Below are 14,670 nucleotides of genomic sequence, written 5' to 3'. Positions count from 1 at the left end.
TGAATTTACAGCCAGAACCAGCGGAGACAGAGGGTCTATCCAGCTGGCCCAGCAGGAGTTGGAGGAAGATGCTTCAGTGGCTTGAGGTGCATTGTCTGCACATCCTGGTGGTAGATCTTTATCCAGTGAGTGAGGTTACTTTTGTCATGAGGTGGTTACGATTTTGTTCCCTTTTTTGTTGCTAACTGTTAAAATTTGATGAAAATGCTCTTGCTTTACTCTGCGCTGTGTGGGTGTGTAAATGACTAGTGTCAGACATGGAGTTCATCTCACCTGCCCTTACACACATCTCAGAGGCTATTCTCTGATGTGTTTCTTTTGGAGACGGTGTTACTAAAGTTGTCCCACCTTCCTGCTGCTGTTCTCCACTTCTCCATCTCTCACTTAAATGTGATGATATAAGTGAGCTTCATCTTCCTGGTAAAGGGGATTGAGAAACTCTTCCTTCTTTAAAAAAATTAATTAACACAGAGGTTTGCTTTCAACTGGAGCTGCTGCTGAGAAAATTCGGTGACTTCAGTTGAATCGAAGCTGGTTTCAGGAGGAGGTACACAAGCATTGCAGTGCTCTAGTGCTGCGAGAGTTGTCTTTTTCAGTTGCTTAGAAAAAGTGAAGACTGAAGGCAGTCTTTGAACTCTGTTTTTAAGCTTTGTTTATTGTTCTCTATAATGAATACAGTTAGAGAGTTTCATTTGAATGCATGCAGAGATCAGTATTGGAGCCAGTCACACTGGGCTGCCATTGTAGGCAGAGCAGACAAAGGGGTACAGCTCATGTCCTTTGCAAGCAGAGGTGAGATGAACCATGCCCTGTCCTTCCTTTGAAAATAAATAGTGTCCTGAGGTGACTAGGTCAGCCGTCAGTGTACGTAAGAGCATTTTAATTGTGTCTTGGACATAGGATACAGCATCCTAAAGCACCATAAATAGATACTGGAAGAGAGAGAATATGGAGAAGTAGTAAATATGCCTGCCCTGACACCATCCTAGCTGTGTAGCCAGTTCAGTGACTGACAGAACCAGATGTGAACTCTGAATTAGATGTGATTTATTAACCTTTGGTGGATTCTTCTTTGGTGAGTTTGTGTATTCTTCCTGTGTTAATTTTTGCATTCATAGTGCCCTTTGGTAAGAATCCTTACAAAAATCATGTTTTTGAAGGCTGTTAAGGCCTTACTTGAAGGTTTCTAAAATTAAGTGGGGTAAACACTCTTCTTAATGAATGTGATATGAATGGTTTGGTAGAAGAATCTGTGGATATATATTTTGTTCCAGGTTACCCTATGTAGTGGTACAAAAGAATGAGTCTTCTGCTTTGTCTTACTTCAAGCTAGCTGAAACGTGAGCTGCTCATGTATGCTCATGGGTTCTGGTCAATCCACCAAACAGAATGAAAATGCATCAGACTGACTTTTTTGTGTAAAAACTGGGAGCTGGGGAGGAAACAGAGGTTTGGGCCCTAGGTCATACCTCAGGCTTAATATCTGAACATAGTATTTGGCCAAATTCTCAAAGGAGAGAAGCTGGGAAGCCAAATTTGGCTGTTAGCTCTAACCAGAAAATTTGCTTTTGGATGTGTGAATGCAGGCAGAGTTGTGCACCCAGGAGGAAGATGAATGCTGAGACAGTTGCATTTTTCACAAACCCCCTGTGCTTGTCTGTTTACATAGCTGTACAGTAAAAAGTTTTCCTTAAAAAAAGAGCCAATTTAAAAAACCTCACAATCCTACCCTCCGAAATGCATAGCTAAAATGTAGTATCCTTTTTTGGAATTTGTAGGAATTGGCTTACGCCTTGATATTCCCTTTCCTTTCTAGTCTTTTGAATTCTTTATCAAAACCAAGTAAATAATACGCAAAAAATTTTGACACTTCTGATAACTGTAGACTTAAGATGACTGGGGCAACTTATGCTTATTTTATTACAATATTAATTCAACCACTTTAATGCTTCAAGAAGTGAAATTTAAAGCGTTTACATCTTTGATGTCAACAAATGAAATTGATTTTTGGTTTCTCTTCTCTTGGTTTTTGTTTTAGATGCCCCTGCTTTCCTTTTCATGGCTGAATCTCTTCCTTCCTTCAGTGCATCTTCAGTAGAAGTTACTCAGAGTAGAATTATCTATGTTTCTATTCAACTGCAAAGCATAGGAACTTACTTTGTTTTTAAAGGGTACCTGATCATCTTACTTCATCTGCAGGTAACTGGCATTGGGGCTTTAAGAAGAAGCTACAAATACTATAAAATTCAGAGCTGAACAGCTGGGATTTTAAACTTAATATAAAGGTCTTAACAACATTGTCTCATCCATGTATAGCAGGGTGGTGCTTATCATGCTAAGTAGGACAGTCTCACATGCAGTTTAGAGCAAAATAAGTGTTTGAAAATGAGTATCCATTGCACAATGCTGGGATTTTACAAATTTTATATGAATTTATGTATTTGCTTACATGTCTATAGCACTCACTTCCTACAAAACTTTTTATGGTTTTGTCATTAGCACAAGACTTCAGTCTAATTTTGCTCTCTTTGTTAGTACAGTAAAGCACTCAATACGTACGTTGATACTTCCATTTGAAACCTAATGAAAGCTGTTCTTTATATTTGATTCTGAACAGTGGGTTTACTTATATGCCTAAAGAGTATCCATCATTTCCTGATGTTTAAACTAGAAAGTTTTATTTTAGGCACAGTGGCAGAATTTTGTAGAACTGGGAATATTTTACATTAGTGTCCGTAGAGATTTAATATATATAGAGATTAGTGTATACAGAGCTTCTTGGTCTCATCCATCCATCCATCCATCTTTCTCTGAGAATACATGCTGTTTGAAAGAGGAGTTTGAAATCTGGTTGGCCATAAATACTAATTAAATTCTTGGTGTGGGTTCTTGCTTTCAGAGTCACGATAACTGTTGCCTTGTGCTCAGTGGGTCAGCTCACAGTGGCTATTGTAGAGGGTAATGAATGGTGTTTATTTATGCTGTGTGCCCAACCACATCTGGGGGTGAGAACATGCTGGCAGCTAATAGGCCTGGAAATGATCGGGCTGCTACAAAGCAGTAGCTTGTCCTAGGCAGGAAGATGAAATCTCAGGCAACTGAAGTCCCTTGCTCTTATTGATGGTTCCTGGTAGAAATGACAGACATTAGCTGTGGATGTGATACTGAGGTCTGCTCTGACTGTATGGATTTCTTTCACTGAATGCCTCAGATCAATTTGCTGTTATTAACACCTAGTGAATTAATCTCATCCCCAAGGACTCATGTTAATTGCTAGTTTGTAGAGTTATGTTCAACTGTGTTTTCTCTCTTTTTTGTCCTGAGACACTGGAATGCTTCACTTCAGAACTGACCACGTTAGTGAATGTTGACAAACAGTCCAGCTGGGAAGTCTGTGTTGTGTGCCTTGGGTGGCATGGAGCAATTTCCTGAAAGTGGTGCTGATGCTGCCTTTAAAGATCTCAGAACTTTGGGTTTCTTTGAGCTTGAAGGAACTAGAATCACCAAAAATTAGGGACCTGCAATAATTCTTTGGTGAGGGGACAGCAAAGAACAGAGTTTGAATTTTTATGTGACTTATGAGTACTAAGCTACCTTCCTCAGAGCCTGAGCCCTGCAGGTAATCCCTGTCCCCAGCAGACTGCTTCGTGCCTGTGCTGGAACCAAACAGTTGTCTTCATTCCAAGCTTAGTAGCACTTGTGGGATAGCACTTGTGGGAAGAGTTGAAGAGGCTTTTACACATTAAAAACCAGAGATAGATTTAAGTAGATCAAAGCAAAAGGAATAGGAGGAGAAATGGCACTGTTTGGATTGGTAACAAACTGATTATTCCAAGAGTTGTGAGGATGTGATTGACAGCTTGCCAAGACATCCTTCACATGGCTATTTGAAATTGATGTTAGCAAGAAGGAGGAATAAAGTCAGTATGTCCTGCTAAATCATTTTGTTGCTAGGGAGATTTCAAAACAGGAAAGTTGAGTATTATTTGAATGGCTATTAGTGTGTAAAATGACTGGATGAACAAGTCCAAATAACAGAGCAGATTGTGGTATTAAGTAGCCGTGTGATGGAGAATGGCTTTTGGACCCTTCTGGTTGTGAAAATCACTTTGTAGCATCTGACACTGCACAGAACACCTGCTGAGCATTGAGGTTATGCCGTTGATTTCAAAGCTAGGCGTAAGTATTTTCATGGCTCCCCCTCTATGAGTAGAGATGAGTAACATCTGGGAGTAGAAAATAGATTCTATTAAACAAGATGCAATCCCATCATATGTTTTTGATCTTTCCTTGTATCTGTATAAGTTCTCTGAAATTTATGTATTTTAAAATTTTCCTTTTTCTTAAAACAATTTTATTACTAATATTTATTTCTTTTTGGAAGAGCATGTGAATGTTCTTTATTTTACTTTTTCAAGGTATGTAAAATAGGCAAAACAAAGGACAGTTGTATTAATACTTTTACTGAGTAAGGAAACGTAAATTAAATAAATATAAATGAAATAAGCATTTAGCTTTATTTTTGCCAACTCTGAGTGCTTTATGATGTTACTTAGAAGATATATTGTTATATCGCTTAGAAGACCAGATGCCATCCAAGCTTTTTGTAGACAATGTGTAGAAAAAGGGATTCCTTGTTCTGTTATTCCAGAAACAGTGAAAAAAAAAAAAAATCATGCTTATGCAATCAGGAATTTGGTGGTTTAAAAAGAGAAGGGAAAATATGGTAGCTTAAAAGCTTGATATGGGATTACAGTTGTTTTTAGCACTTGATGGTTAAGCATCTTTTACTGCTCTGTCTCTGAACTCCCATAACTGATAATTTAGCTGCTAATTCGATTGTGTGATGATTAATTGTCATGAACAATTCCTTGAAGAGCACTATAAAATTCATTCTTGTTTCTCTGCTAACTGTAGCAGTTTTTACTTCCTCTGTTATTTGTGTGTTAGTCACCCAGTGATGTATGTGATGAATATATACCAAAAACTTGTATATGTAAAATATAGTCAAGAGATATATTTGCTAAAAAACCTTTTAGAGCTCACTTTTACATGCAGAAGACTGCACTGATCCTCTGATTCGCTGCTGAATTTTCATCATTTTTTTTCCTCTTGTAATAAGTAAAAAAAAATACATGATGAACAGATTAAGATGAGATGATTTTTCTCTCTGTCAGTACTGGTCTATTAATAACTGTAAATCTTGTTTTCTCCCCCTCCTCCCTTGCTTCTGTAACAGCTAGCCGATGGCGGAACCTCTTCTCTACACCTGTCTCCTTGGCTTTTCCCTATAGTCCTGTTGCAAGACTCACCCCATATACCAATGGCTGTAATAGTCCCAGCTTCTCTAAAACTTCCAGTAAAGCAATACTAACACCTGAACGGACAGGTAATGCTTATCTTTTTATTGATTTACGGTGCTTACAAAAGTGCTTGACTTAATCTAATCCTGCTAGCCTTTAACAGCAGTACTCTTTTTGGATGATTGTATATGAACTCATATCTCAGAGGGAAATTGTTGTTTTGGGTTTTTTTTTAATGGCCTAAAATTTGGCTGTTAACTACAAGTGTTATGCAGCATGTTACAGGAGAGTGATGCTAGTAAATGTCAATAAGGATTTACCCAGTAGTACAGTTGTGACTGTGTCAGCTTAAACATCCCCAGCTTTGTTGCTCATTTCTGCCTCATGGTTCCCCTTCCTTATGTCCACAGAAACATATGTACAGCTGTGTAATGAAATTGGCAGTGAGAATTTGTAATAAGAAGAGCTGGCAGAATCATGCCTGTTTTCAAGTTGGTATTGTTGCTACTGTTCAAGATTTATTTTATGTTTTCCACTATTTTTCAGGGAACACACAAATTCTAGGAAAATAGAAAACTTTCTGTAAATTATAAGGATTTTCGTTTTCCTTCTTCACTGCAGATATCAGGAGTCAGTTTGTATGTGTGACTTCCCCTTAAACTGCAGTGCCAGTGGAGAAAAAAAATCTTCTGGGGAGAGGCATTAACATTTTATTGCTGGCAGGAGCAAGCATGGGCTGAGGATGGGTTGATGATCAGTGTCACACCCATCCGTGTTCCTTATGATGCTTGAAGTCACTGCAGAAATCCCTGTTTTAAGGGATATGGGCACTGTGGGTGGGAACAGCTCCAGACGGAGTGCCTGCTGTACCTGTCTGCATGTGAGTGAAACGTATTCCCTATTCAAGGGGATGAAGCCTAATTCCTAAATGAACTCATGCTATTTGAGATACCCTCAGGTACCTTGTCTAGCTTCCCTCTACTGCTCCAAAAGAGCACAGGTATTACTACCCCTGCAGAACCTCAGAGATTGCTCTAACTTGCACATTTAAGAAAGCAAGCACACTTACTCCGTACAGTCCTTCAAAGCAAAGTAATCTACTTCCTGTCGTCTTGTTTTGGAGATATTAGTGGAAAATGGCTGAATTTGGGATGAATTTTAGGTGGCTGCTTTCAGCAGTGCTAGAGGATGTAAACACACCTGTACTACAAGCACAGCTGGTGAGCCAGTCACAGCAGTTCTTGCCCTGAAGGCTGTGGGTCTCTGGTGGTCCAGAGGACATTAGAAAACTATTGACTGTTTTCGTTGATGAAATTTTTCTTTAAGGTTGGACAACCACTAGCTTATGCAACTAATTGCAAATTAGTTTATATTTTACTATTACACTCGGGGAAAAATTAGAATCCAGAGCCTTTCAAAAAGGTAGCTCTGTGAAGAAAGCAATGTTTTCTCTGTTGCATGATGTTCAACCTTAATTGTTACTGTGATTGATTTATATGATAATTATAGATAGTTTTAAAAAAGAATAGTAAAATTTAGCTATCTGATGCAGCGTTTGAGTACTGAGCAGAAGTCAGACACATATCTACTTGTTTTTCAGAACAGAGTAGGGAGAACCACAGTCCCATAAGAGAGTTTCAAATACAGATGTTGGTTAGACTACACTAGACTACAGTAATCTGAGCTCTATCAGAACAGTATTGGGTAAATTATTCATTGGCTGGGCTATGCAATGCTGTTTTGGGAGCAAGCTGAGGAATTCATGATCCATTCCTATATTTACTTCTTCTCATGAATATCAAAGCCCTTTGCTAATTGTTAGTGAGTTGAACTACACTTCTGAAAGTTTTTATGTGCTATTCAGAAAGTGTTTTAAGCTACTGTAATGTAAAGAGCAGATGATTCTGAATGAAGGTGGCCAGACATAATTGTGGACTAAAGTGTATGTTTTCTTACTTAGGGTACATTTCCAGGAGTTCACCTTTGAGTCCACAGTCATCGATAGACAGCGAATTGAGCACGTCGGAGCTGGAAGATGATTCCATCTCTATGGGGTACAAACTGCAGGACCTCACTGATGTTCAGATCATGGCTCGTCTACAGGAGGAGAGTAGGTGGCACTTTTTTGGTTTTCCTAACAGTCTGAAGAAGACTTCCCATAACAGTTAAAACTTCTGTCTGGTCTCAGTGAAGTAAATATTTTTTAAGTGGTATTGCCTCTTGAGTGGCAGGTGGAAGTACTGCTCACCTGCATGGAGAAGGTGTGCCTATTGTTGGGTTCATGTTAATCTGAACTGGTACTGGATCTTTCAAATTTTGATGTTTATATTTTTATGAATATTAATTGAAATTATTTTATTTCTGGAGAGGAACAATGCTAAAGCATTTTTCTCATGCATGCATTTAATGAAAAAGGTAAAAATAAGCAGCTCTCTTGGCTTTCTTTGCCTCCACTTCAATTTTCTTATATTTTCAGGGGAGTTTTGAAGTGAAATCCTGCTTAAATATGGAATTTGGGCTTTTAAATTCAATATCTTGGTTTAAGACTAGTAATTAGGCACAAATCTGGGCCTAGAGACTTCTTTGACATAGATTATAGTTTGGCTTATTAGTAATTTTTGTAAAATGTCTTTATTAATAAATAAAGGGCATTTGACTTAGAGGTTACTGAGACAATAAGTGGAGTATTTCTCCTGTATCCTGTTAGTGCCAAGTGAGACATCAAGGAAGAAATGATGAGATTAAAAGCAAGAGAAATTTACAGGCGGGGCATGAATGAAAATGCCAAGTAATAAGTGATTATATAAAACAAAATAATAAAATGAGAAATGAGCAGAAAAAATTAGAGCCATGATCTGGCCGAAGCCACCAGACTGGGCAGGCAGAGTGATCACCTGCCAGCAGGAGAGCTTGCTGAGTATCTGGTGGCACACATCATGTTCAGCAAGAAATTAACAAGTGTTCTAATTTAAAAAAGAAAAAAAGTTATGACTGTCAAGGATACAAAGGATTGCATTGTTTAAATGATAGCTGTGCTCATCGTGAGGTTTCAAAAATACCAGGTACTTAGTTGTTTAAGGAATCAGGGCATTGGCAGACTGGAAAGAAAAATGCTGGTTTCTCTTCAAATCTGTGTCATGTGCAATTGATTGTATCTCATTCTTGTAGTAGCAGCTGGTGGAGAATGTTTGAGTACGTGACAGTTGTTGACCACTTAATCCCGTGGAAAGTGGCAATTCTATATGTGCATACAGACACACTCTCTTCACAGCCACAAATAGAAACTCCCACTTGAGGAGAGGGAGAGGAAGCATATTAAGAAGATTCCATTATGAAGCAAAGACATCTGTTAAAAATTAGGGCTTCTTGTAAGTCTAGGAATGTTGTTATCTGCAGCTACTGTCAGAGTTACTTGGCTCCTGGAAGTGCAGTGTTTTTTCCTTGTTTGCTGTGCATCTGGAGAAAGGAGGGATGTGCAAGGGATGTGAATGTTTCTCTCTCACTTGACCTGGAGCAAACAGGCTCTTACAGGGTAGTGCTTATTGTAAGATGGTTTTCAAAACCTGACATTCTGAGAAGAGGGTGGTAGGATTGTGTACCTGTGTAAAATACAGTTGTGTTACCACTAAGCCTTGTCCATGAGAATGGATGCTATCAGGAACTAATTCTTCAGGGAGGTTGGAGAGACAGAAAATTTAGATGGGTTGTAGGCTTACAAAATGTCATTGTGAACATTTTTGTTGCACGAATACAAAAGTTCAAAAGCAATAGAAAATCTAATGTGTGTGTAATTCCTCTAATTAAGAGTATTGAGAAGTTCAGGACTTAGTACTCATGTTGTCCTTATTGGCAGAGAAATAGGTGCCTCCTGAGAGTGGTTCCTCTTAAGAAAGGCATCTAAGACATCTTTTGGAGACACCTGTGTTCTTTTTTAGTATTTTATTGAAAAAAAGATTTTGAAGGAGAGAATTCAGGCATAGATGCCTGAAGGTTAGATCAGATGAATCCCACATCAGATCCTCAGCTTGATTACATTTTAAATTCAATTCTCGATGTAAAATTCCATCTATTTACCTGTGTAGTTTTCAAGATTGAAGTGCGTATTTGGAGTTAATCACTTAGCAGAAGCTGAATCGTCCTCCTCTTGGAATTTACAGGCCTTAGGCAAGATTATGCTTCAACTTCAGCATCTGTGTCAAGGCACACTTCCAGTGTTTCTCTGCATACGGGAAAAAAAGGGACATGCAGTGACCAGGATTTTGATCGCTATAGTCTTGAGGATGAGGAAGAGTTTGACCACCTCCCACCTCCGCAGCCACGTCTGACTCGCTGCTCCCCCTTCCAAAGAGGGATTCCTCACTCACAGACTTTCTCCAGTATCCGGGACTGCAGGAGGAGCCCTACTTCCCCGCAATTCCCTACAAATACTTATCAGCAGCCCTTCTACTCTCCTCAAGCCCAAACTCCAGAGCAGCAACCAAATAGGATTAATGGAGGTGGGTTGCATGCTTTTCTGAGAAGTGGTCTTTTCTCTGCCAAGTGCCCGTGCCATTTTAAAGATGAATTGTACAAATAATAAAAGATAAATTTCGTATAGATAGATTTTGTAAAGAGAAATTGTGACAAATAATTTAAGACTGCGTAAATGATGAAGGGATGTTATTGTTAAGCAGTTTTCTGCAAAATGTAATCTGTGACCTGGTCATGAAATTTGTTGCTTTAGTCTGTTTTAAAATGCTGCAAAGATGACCACAAGTGGGGAAAGAAGCAGAAAGTAAAGAAGAGCATGTTTTAGATGGATAATAGTTAGCTAGAAGAACCTCTGGGGCTTTCAAACTTGGTGTACACATGTCCATTGTGAATGCAGTAAAATACAGATCTGGGTTTTCAGATTTTAATTTCTTTTCTTATTCCTGAGTTTGCTGTTAATGCAGCTGTGCTGTGATGAGTGCATATGGCACTTTGCTTCTGTTCCAGGTCTGATAGGGCTGATTGTTGAAGTAGTTGGAGATAATGTCTCTCCCAAGCTATCCTGAGATATTGCTGCTTTTTTGCACTGCATTTGAGATACATTCCAGAATATGGAAGATTTGTATCTCAGTGCTTATTCATGATTTAAGTTCCCCTCCATTGTTGCTGTTAACTTCTTTTCTTTCCTTATTATAATTACATTTTTTTCTTCTTTCTGCTGCATTTTACTTTCCTATACCGTCAATCTTTCCCCCAAGTTAATTCTAAATAGTCCATTTCCAGCCAGGGTCTTGTTTGTAACATTACAGGTTACAGCTCACCCTTGGGCAAGAAAATAAATGTGTTGTTTAAAACAACATATAGTTGCTATTTATGGTGCTACAGGTATACGTGTAGCTTTTCTGACAAACAAGACATGACAGGTTGGTGCCCAAACCACTTCTATTCAAAGTAAGCTATGGCATGGAAGTATAATTGACAAGTGGCAATGTAGAAGGAGAGGTGATGTTAACAGAGGGTAGAGCAGCGTGGGTGTCTGTTGGTACAGTATTAGTGCCATATTAATTTTAATGTTACTTTTCTTGTTGGGGAGGTACAAAAGTGGGACAACATTGCTGGGTTTGCAGGAATGTTGCGAGTTAGAAAAGAAGGCTTTGAGGCATTTTTGTTCAGGAATAAGAGAATGATTTGTTGCTGCCATGTTATTATGTAGCTCCCAAATGTGTTTTGAATGATTTTTTTTTTTATGTTCCATGTCAGTGGAATTTAAGCATTAGATTTCCTGCATGGAAAGACATGGAAACCTTTAAGACACTAAAAACATTAGACTCCTAGTTTATTAACTATGAAGTGTATAAATGTAAAAGACCACCAGTTTTATCACCTGGCTGACTTTTTTTCTCAAGAACTTGGAGGTGTTGGATAATGTGTTTGGCATAACCCAGAAGCTGGGACTTTAGTTACCTGTTTGCATGAATGACAAACAGTGCTGTAATAGTCAGTACCACTGTCTTTAGGAGGGAGTGATCTCCTCAGCCTCTACACCTTCAGCCTCTAACACATGCAACTCTGATCTGTGTAAGTGGCAAATACTGATGGTGAGAAACATTTTGCTTTGACTGTGTTCTTTTGGCAGACAAGGAGGTAAGGAGTTAAGTGTTCACTGTACTGAGGATGTCTGTGTAGTATTACATCTTCTCATCAGCACTTAACCACCTTGGCAACAATTTTGTTGTCTCTCAAGAATTCCTATATGTTGAAATGGAGGTAGACTGCAAAACAAGAATTTGTCTGAAGCTCTCTGTGATGGATGGGGTGTTCCACATTCTTAGTTTACAAGGGCAATTGAGAAAGAAGGGTGTGGAAGATGGAAAAACGGAACCTTTAGTTTCGGCCTTCAGTATATGTGGAAAGCATGATCCATAATTAATAATTAAGTCACACATACCACATGCTGTACTGCTCTTGGCCATTCTAGCAGTCTTCCTAAATCTTTATTCCTTTGTCTTCCCCCAGAGAGATCCCTTTTGTTCTTGTATGTGCAGTCAAGGGTCTGGACTCTGCTTCATCTGTCCATGCAGAGAGCTTTTCATAAAAGAAGAACAAGGAACAAGTAACTGTTGAATTTTGACACTCAAGTCTGGGGTAAAAGCCCCAGTATTTAGCTTTGACACAGTATTTCCACTAAACTAGTCTACATATTTAGCTTAATTACAATTTTTTGCCTTTAGGCAAATAGTTTGAGGGATGCTGCCCTACGTGCTTTCAGTGATCTTTATTTGGCATGGTCCTCTAAGTGAAGTACTTAATTACCTGCATGTGAAAAATATGGTGAAGATGTGATAAACCTGGAAAACTCTATTAACGCTTTTAGGAGTATAGTATTGTTTGGCTGATGAGAAGCACCTACATTTAAGTGCTGAGATGTGGGTGCCCACCTGTGTATGAAAGGCCTTGTTCAGCTGTGGGGATAGAGCTATATATGAGGTACTTTGGTGCACCCTGGCTTCACCATGACCCTGTGTCAATGCTGTTTAGCGTCCGTAAACAACCTGGGATCTGTGGGATGCCATGGGGTACCTTCACATAGGCACTGACATGTGCACCAGGTGTCTGGTCTCTCACTACAGCCAAAGGTCTGCTTGTTCTCCATCCATGGGGTTGCATTTTAGGTAGCAGATAAATGGTTTGCAGTTTCTGGTGCTCTAGTGATCTTCTGCCTTTTCTGGGGGTGAGAATAGACTCTCAGATGTTTTCCAGCTATGTCTGAAGTTACACTTGAGAGCTCATACATTGTTCTTGCTAATGTGTTGTAGCAAAGTGCTGCCCCTGCTGTAATATTGACATTCTGCCCTGTTTTGAATTGCTGTACATATATTTGAAGATAAAATTACATACTTCTGGACCATACCACACCATGTTATCCCCACTCCCAGGTCCAGGTTCTTTATCTCGCCTTATTCCCCTCATGTCTGAATGAATGGTGTCAGTCACATTTACTGCCAGTCCCCAATAGCTTGCTGTACTGGAAGGCTCCTGGTAAACATTAGCATAAAGTGGCAGGTCTGTGCCAATCTCAATATATTTAAATGTGAAATATGTTGCAATGTGTTTAGGTTGTATGTGGGGCCACTTGTAGCATGAGCTATAGGTGTACTTGTTACCTTTTAACCAGCATTTTCACAGCTACTGTCTGTAGAGTGTATATGTTATCTTAGCTTTCGAATAGATTTTATTGCCAGTTCTGGCAAGAATATAGTAATAGGTAAGCTTTGTGTGAAATCTGTCTGGTTTTGCTTTCCTTGTTTAATTACACCCTCTTCCTAAATCAGCTAAATTTTCTTTAATGATGAGTTATGTCAGAAAAATTCCATTTGTAAACTTTTTAAGGTGTTCTGATTTATAGAGATTTTGTAATTGGTTGGTGGGTCAGAAAATAAATAATTTAAAGAAAATCTGAGAGAGACAGGATGTGAGCAGCTTTTAAGTATCTGTTTCAATTAGCTGAAGTGAGTGTGTCTAGTTAGTGTGTGTTTTATACTTCAATAAAGCTTTTAATATGTTTGCTTTTAATATGTTGCAGGAAAGATTTATGCTTATGTCTCTCTCCCATTAGTCTAATTTGCAGAACTGGTTAGCAACTTAAAACACTGCTAACTGTTAATATCAAGAATACTTTATATATAATAATTTTCATAGAAGAAATACCACCAAAAGTCATGAAATCAAGCTGCTTTCTGCTTTATGTTGTCCATAAATATACATTCTTTTTGTTACTTTGATGCAGAAGTAATTACTTTCACTTCAACTTTTTAAAAATATATTTTATTTCTGTTTAGTAATTTTATTAATTAGCTGATAGTACTTTTGCCCTTTATACTTCTGATTTTCTGAAACCAGAAGTAATGGTTAACTATAGTGCTGTGAAATCATCCAGAGTAATCAAAATCCAGGATAGACAAGCTACTGAAAATGGGATTGATTTTCTTCAATCAGGCCTACTTTCTATCTCTTGAGATCAGCTTGCTCACAACCTTTTATCCTGGCACCACTTACTTTATGTGCATTTTAAAGTGTCCATTTTTATAATATATGAAAATTGGAAACTGTATTTTGGACAAATTATTCCAGGTAAAGAAGGAGTTTATTATGATACAGTAAGAAGGAGTGGATGAAAAATACATGATTCATGGAGTAGCAAAGCATTCAATCTGGTTAATCTCAATGTGTATTTTCTATTACCTTTTCATGTTGCTTTTTAAGTTTTTGGCTGGGCATATACCTTCATAAAGAAGCCACAGAAACCATTTACTTGAAAAACTTGGCTTTTATTTTCCAGAAATTACTAGTTATGAGTAAATTTCTTGCTTACACTTCAAAAATATTATGGACATTGTTGGCAGTTGCCTCATTTTGAAAGCTTCAGTCTTGGTTTCAATTTGTTGTTTGGGCTTTTTAAGCAAACACCAGGCAGACATAGAAGAGCAGCAGTGCATTGTGTTTAGATATGGGTTCAGCGTAGATGTATGAAGTGCTCTCTGCTCATAGCCTCTCTTGCTTGATAAGAAAGGAAAAATTCTTTCTAGGAAATTGTTGCAGACCTTATTACAGAAAAGGAGTAAAACCATCTTACTTTGCTACCTTTGGATTATATTGAGGACAGTGATCAGTGGGAGAACTCATGGAAGGCTAATAGAAAAATCTTTAATTGGCCCTGTCTGTGGCAGGAGACGTATGCATGTGAAACCAGGATGATATGAAGTAATAATTCTGAATAAAATGTAGGTATTGACATTATTGAGAATGACATTACTCACTTATCTGAAGGACTTTCTTTAATCTGTATTTGTGCTTTTACACACTGATGTCTCTGTTGTATCAGCTGATGATTCCACAG

The 14,670-nt window shown here is 38.3% G+C and overlaps 1 protein-coding gene across 3 annotated transcripts in view; it reads left to right on the top strand.

Annotated features, from left to right (window-relative positions):
• Positions 1-14,670, top strand: part of SLAIN1 (SLAIN motif family member 1) — a 45,267-nt gene that overhangs the window by 18,499 nt on the left and 12,098 nt on the right. Inside the window, exons 3-5 of one of the 3 annotated variants that reach the window (XM_030270714.4) lie at positions 5,240-5,389; positions 7,264-7,413; positions 9,461-9,799. In XM_030270714.4, the coding sequence (XP_030126574.4) occupies positions 5,240-5,389; positions 7,264-7,413; positions 9,461-9,799 (639 nt within the window). The remainder of the gene's footprint in view (positions 1-5,239; positions 5,390-7,263; positions 7,414-9,460; positions 9,800-14,670) is intronic. The other 2 variants (XM_030270725.4, XM_041715633.2) reach the window with 2 other exon arrangements.

The sequence above is a fragment of the Taeniopygia guttata genome, chromosome 1 (genome assembly GCF_048771995.1).
Source record: "Taeniopygia guttata chromosome 1, bTaeGut7.mat, whole genome shotgun sequence".
Taxonomy (NCBI): Eukaryota; Metazoa; Chordata; class Aves; order Passeriformes; family Estrildidae; genus Taeniopygia; species Taeniopygia guttata.
The sequence above is the reverse complement of the archived record's forward strand: the minus strand, read 5'-3'. Positions and strand labels throughout refer to the sequence as shown.